The sequence below is a fragment of the Ranitomeya variabilis genome, chromosome 1, assembly GCF_051348905.1.
Source record: "Ranitomeya variabilis isolate aRanVar5 chromosome 1, aRanVar5.hap1, whole genome shotgun sequence".
Classification (NCBI taxonomy): domain Eukaryota; kingdom Metazoa; phylum Chordata; class Amphibia; order Anura; family Dendrobatidae; genus Ranitomeya; species Ranitomeya variabilis.
In genome coordinates, this window is record NC_135232.1 from 751,706,521 (window position 1) to 751,712,520 (window position 6,000).

Here is a 6,000-nt window from a genome sequence, read left to right on the forward strand (position 1 = left end):
CAGTGTGATATGTAATGGTTACCAGTGTAATGTGATATGGTTGCCAGTGTTACCAGTGTGATATGTAATGGTTACCAGTGTAATGTGATATGGTTGCCAGTGTTACCAGTGTGATATGTAATGTCAGCTCGCCGCTCCTGATCTCACTGCAGAGCTGTGTGTGATTATAACTGACACATCTGCAGGTTCCTCTCAGTTTCCATCTCACAGGCAGACAGTGTTGCAATATTGTTACAATACAGCAGAGCTCGGAGAGAAGCAAAACATGTTTTTGCAAGAAGACAAATTTAATTACTCCTGTCCTGTGTTGGTTACTTATCTCACACTGGGAACAACTCTTTCATGTAAAATAAGCTCTGGAGGCAGCGTAATCTCCAGGTAGCATCCAGGCCAGAGTTATCTCAACAAGACATCTGATATGAGGCACACAAGGAGGGCTGTCTTCAGCATTCCATAACTTGTATGCCGTATTAATAGGTTAGGTAGGTGAAATGAGGTGACAGATTCCCTTTAAGCAAGCAATCTGCGTAAATTGCTTAGAAAAGTTGTTTTTTTGGCGCAACATGAACTTGAGAGAAAAATGTGTGACATTTGGCGTTTTCCCACCAATCTGAAGCAACTCGTGTTCGTTAAATTCAGCAAAGTGCCGGCATTCGTTAAGCCAGAAATGGTACTTCAGTCTCAGAATGGAGCAAGATTCCTGGCGAGGTGCATGCCATGGAGAAGATGCACCAAATTCATTAAGTGATGTGCGTCTCTTAATGAATTTGGCACATCATACCCCAGCGAGCCCTTCATTGACACTGACACACCAGTCTTAATGAATCAGCCCCTAAAAGTGTCATCATAACTTGTAGCAATCCAGAGATTAGAAAAGGCCCACGGTGAATATCCATTGGTCACATTGTTGCTTTCACAGATTGCTCAGCTGGCTATTTGATCACTGTTTTGCTTATACTGTGCCACTGGGGGATCGAGGGCACCTCATTCACACTCCCTATGTCCATGAGAAGGGGCAAACACAATCTGGATTCTGTTCCTTATACCCCAGCTGCCTAGTTTTCTTTCATGATATGAATTATTTCTCTTATGGTTTCCGGATACCTTGTAAATATGGAACATATGTGTGCTGGATACTAGAAAGAGCCTATTTGAGCCTTTGCCTAGCAACAAGTGTACAAAGACTTATAGACTTATATTGCCGATGACATTTCTATAGTAAATGATTTCAGAGTGCAAAAGGAGTGACTATATCCACTAGCTGCCACTGTAATTACAGACTCTCTTTACACTCATTTCACTAGGTTCATGTTCACTAACATATAGCTAGTAACTGATTTGCTATTTTCATGAGAAGGTGGCGGATGATCAAATCTACATTGTAACGACACATTGTACCAACCTCTCTGCCCTACGTAGACATGGATGCTGTATCTGTATACACTGACAGTGCCAGGAAGAGTAATCCAGGAAGAGTAACAGAGGGGAATTTGTCAGCCCCAGCTTTCCCCCATTTCTTCGGCAATGATTCAGTTCATAGCATGTTGATTAGGAAATTGCTAAAATAAGTTGCATTTTTGGCCAATAACTAACGTAAGGAGGGCCATGGCCATGGCCATGGCCTATGAAAAATGGACATACAGTATCAGCTTCCATCTAATGTTCACACGAGGCTCAATTAGCCACAAGCAAGTACGTCTTCTGCCTCCTATCAGCACCAGATTATTCCATGCTGCAAATTGCCTGGACCTTGTCCATACTAGCGGTAGATTGACTACACAATTACTGATGGAAGAAGGTACAGTACAGACTGTACCATGCATGGAAGACGAGATGTCCCACAGCAAGTATCAAATGTGTAGTTTGCCACCCAGGATAGTAGGCCTGGTAATTGTTTCCTTCTATACCACCTTTCCATAAGCCTTGGACCAAATCCTCACCCCTTGTTTGCCCACACTCCTGTTCCTCTGTGTAAGGGCAGAGACAGACTGCCGTATTTCTCGTGCGATAATTGCATGGTAAAGCTCGTAGTGGCTGTCGGCTCTCCTGACCTGAACTTGAAAGCTGCATAGTAATCCATCATACTGTCTTGCTCAGGTCAGGAGAGGTGCCGGGCCAGTCCGTGCAGTGCGATCCTCGCACGAGTTATACGGCAGTCTGTCTCTGCCTAAAAAAGATAATCCTGAGAGGTTCAGTCAGACTAATCAATGCCAAAGTGGAAGGAATGAAGCAATGTTGGCCTTTGTTTCTCCAAGGGCCACATAGCCACTGTATGTTCGGCGCGTGTGTGTGTGTGTGTGTGTGTGTGTGTGTGTGTGTGTGTCTGTGTGTGTGTGTGTGTGTGTACAGCCTTGAACACCTATACAATGCTGCAAGACAGTTAAGTTGGGGGCAACCGTTGTGACTACGATAATGGTTGCTGTTAGTGAGTTTCACCCAGTATCTGTTAACCATTGATGCAGAATCAGTAAATTATAGGGAATCTATCAGCAGGATTTCGGCCCACAAACCATTTATATGCACATGTAGCTTTTTCACAGACGAATCCAGCCATGCCTTTCCGTTAGCAGTCCGTTCTCCAATCACTAAGAAATCAGCATTTAGATTGATATGCAAATGAGGCTGTAGATCTGAAAACTCTGTCACTCCAGCTCTATTCTCCACCCAGCATCGCGGCCTCTTCCTACATGACTGACAAATCCTTTGCATGAAGCCACACAGCATAGAGGCTGTCAGTTAAACAGGAGGAGTCGGTGCTGGGTTAGGAACAGAGCTGGAGTGACAGAGGCTTCAGATCTCCAGCCTCTTTTACATATTCATTCAAACACTGATTTCTTAGTAACGGCGGTACAGACCGGCCATGTAAAGGTATTGCTGGACTTGTCTTTGAAAGAGCTACATGCTCATACAAATAGCTTGTGGCTGAAATCCTTTGACAGATTACATTCTATGCTATAGTTCTGGTAAAACTCAAGTTGTGGAGATTGGTTCTCGTATACATCACAGCGGATTGGATCTCGGCATTAATCCAGCCCTCAGCAGACATATAGGAAAAAAAAATCGCTTGTAGATGATGTGATGATGTGCAAGGGGCATGGACTTGGCAAGGATTGCTACAGGACATGGCAATCATCAAACTACTGTACAAGGCACCAGGAAACACTTGATTTTTGGATTTTCGCAGGACAGCCATGTAAAATGACATTTGTTACTGTATTTCCATATCATGTTTTGCTCTACTGGTCGCACCAACAATGATTCTAACATATACGAGAGGCCTGTACTGTGCGTTTCGATCAGCGGGCACAAGACGGTGACATCGCATGGGAAGATCAGGAATGGCAATGTATGCCGGCTGGCAGATCGCACCAAGGTAAAGCTACGAGCAGACAACAATGGAGCGATTACAATGGATCCCACCACGGTTCGCCCCCACACAAATACTATTACATCTACAGTGAAATATGACAGAATCGTCAGGTATGAGGACACTGGACCTCTGGAGAAGAGCAGAAAAGACAAGCAGCCGAGGAGGGAAGCCGGCCAGTTAACCCCTTGTGTTCTCCCTGTCTGACAGCGACTTTGAAGGCACGGAATTACTTTACTCCCCGGCTCCTCCATGTTGTTGCTAGGCAGATGATTCCCTTTACTCCCCAGCACAAGCCAATTTGTACTATGTTTTCCTATGGAGCTGACAGGGATGTGGGGTTCTGCACAGGACACGGAGCAGGGCATGGAAATGAGGCAGTTCTGCTATACGCTGCATGCAGCAACATGTACCACCACCACCACCCACTCTCCTAAGCAGGCATGCCCACTGTGCTGAGGAGACATGCATGCCAGCTGATGATTGCATCCCTGCAGCACACCACCGCACACCAGGACATCCATGCCCACACCACCAACACAACATGTACACTGAGCTAGTCGTCACCTGGGAGCTGTCCTTGTGATACACTATCTCCCTGTCACAAGCTGCCATCCTCCGGTCAGTGCTCTAGACTCATCCCAGCCACCAGCACCCCATCCTTGCGCTGCAGCCAGTCTACCATATGTAGGGAGCTCTGGGAAATGTAGTCCTCTACCCGCAGAGCCAGATGCGCTGCATCACCAGCAAGCATCATCCCCCAGAACGCAATGCTTTCCACTGGCAGCCTGGCGGGACGGCGCCACCTAGTGCTCAGTGAGCGGAACTACAACGCAGATTTTCTGCTCCCCCATGTGTACCTGTCCCTGCCACATGACATTGAAAATGAAAAACAATCCATGGATACGGCTTCAAATTGTAATATACATATTATTAGTAGCAAACAATTCTATACAAAATTCTCACTCTTGAAGACATAAAAGAATAAGTATCTATACGTAATATATATGAAAGCAGTCATGCTATCAACAATAATATTTTTGCTAAATATTACAAAATGTGGGAACTTTGAATTAATACCTTCTTGAGTACTCAATCTTCTCTACAATTATTTCTCATTCTTGCTCCAATAAACTACACTTTCCTCAGATAAGTAGTGTAACGTTTTAGTGTTTATTCCAATTCTGATATTATAATAATTATATGTACTTCATGATAGTCGCAACATTTCTTTGATATGACTTACGTTTAATTGGGAAAATATCAAACATTTGGCAATTTTCAAACTTTTAATTTTTGTGCCCTTAAATCAGAGAGTTATGTCGCACAAAATAGTTAATAAATAACATTCTCCACATGTCTACTCCACAATTTTGGAAACATAATTTTTTTTTGTTAGGAAGTTATAAAGGTTAACCCCTTCACCCCCCGAGGGTGGTTTGCACGTTAATGACCAGGCCAATTTTTACAATTCTGACCACTGTCCCTTTGGCCGGTTTCACACGTCAGTGGCTCCGGTACGTGAGGTGACAGTTTCCTCACGTACCGGAGACACTGACACACGTAGACCCATAAAAATCAATGCATCTGTGCAGATGTCATTGATTTTTTGCGGACCGTGTCTCCGTGTGCCAAACACGGAGACATGTCAGTGTTCGTGGGAGCGCACGTTTTACACGGACCCAATAGAGTCAATGGGTCCGCGTAAAACACGGACCTCACACGGACATTCTCCGTCTGGGGTCCGTGTGCGTGCAGGAGACAGCGCTACAGTAAGCGCTGTCCCCCCCACATGGTGCTGAAGCCGGTATTCATATCTTCCCTGTAGCAGCGTTTGCTATAGAGAAAATATGAAGAATAGTGTTAAAAATAAAGATTTAGGTGTCCGCCGCCCCCCCACCCCCTGTGCGCCCCCCCGCTGGTCAGAAAATACTTATCCGGGTCCCCCGTCGGCTGTCGCTCCTTCCTGGTCTGGCCGCGCGTCCTACTGTATGCGGTCACGTGGGGCCGATCAATTACAATCATGAATAGTCGGCTCCGCCCCTATGGGAGGTGGAGCCACATATTCATGACTGTAAATGATCGGGCCCACGTGACCGCATGCAGGAGAAGCCGCGGCAAGACCAAGAAGGAGCGACAGCCGACGGGGGACCCGGGTAAGTATTTTCTGACCAGCGGGGGGGGCGCACAGGGGGTGGGGGGGCGGCGGACACCTAAATCTTTATTTTTAACACTATTCTTCATATTTTCTCTGCAGCAAACGTTACTGCAGAGAGGATATGAATCGCAGCTTCAGCACCATGCAGAGTGGGTACCACACGCTCCGTGTGGTACCCATTCGCCATACGGGCGGCACACGTGTGCCGCAGGTATGGCCTCCGTGAGTTCCCAGGCACACGGACACGGATAACTCCGGTACCGATTTATTCCGGTACCGGAATTATCTGGACGTGTGGGACAGCCCTTTATGAGGTTATAACTCTGGAACGCTTCAACGGATCTTGGCGATTCTGACATTGTTTTCTCGTGACATATTGTACTTCATGATAGTGGTAAAATTTCTTCGATATAACTTGCGTTTATTTGTTAAAAAAACGGATATTTGGCGAAAATTTTGAAAATTTCGCAATTTT

At 45.7% G+C, this 6,000-nt stretch overlaps 1 protein-coding gene across 4 annotated transcripts in view; it reads right to left on the reverse strand.

The window, feature by feature from the left end:
• Positions 1-4,224, reverse strand: part of LOC143782753 (survival motor neuron protein 1-like) — a 77,703-nt gene extending 73,479 nt beyond the window's left edge. Inside the window, exon 1 of one of the 4 annotated variants that reach the window (XM_077270606.1) lies at positions 3,935-4,224. In XM_077270606.1, the coding sequence (XP_077126721.1) occupies positions 3,935-3,982 (48 nt within the window). In that variant the 5' untranslated portion in view covers positions 3,983-4,224. The remainder of the gene's footprint in view (positions 1-3,934) is intronic. The other 3 variants (XM_077270581.1, XM_077270598.1, XM_077270589.1) reach the window with 3 other exon arrangements.
• Positions 4,225-6,000: the final 1,776 nt, after the last annotated feature.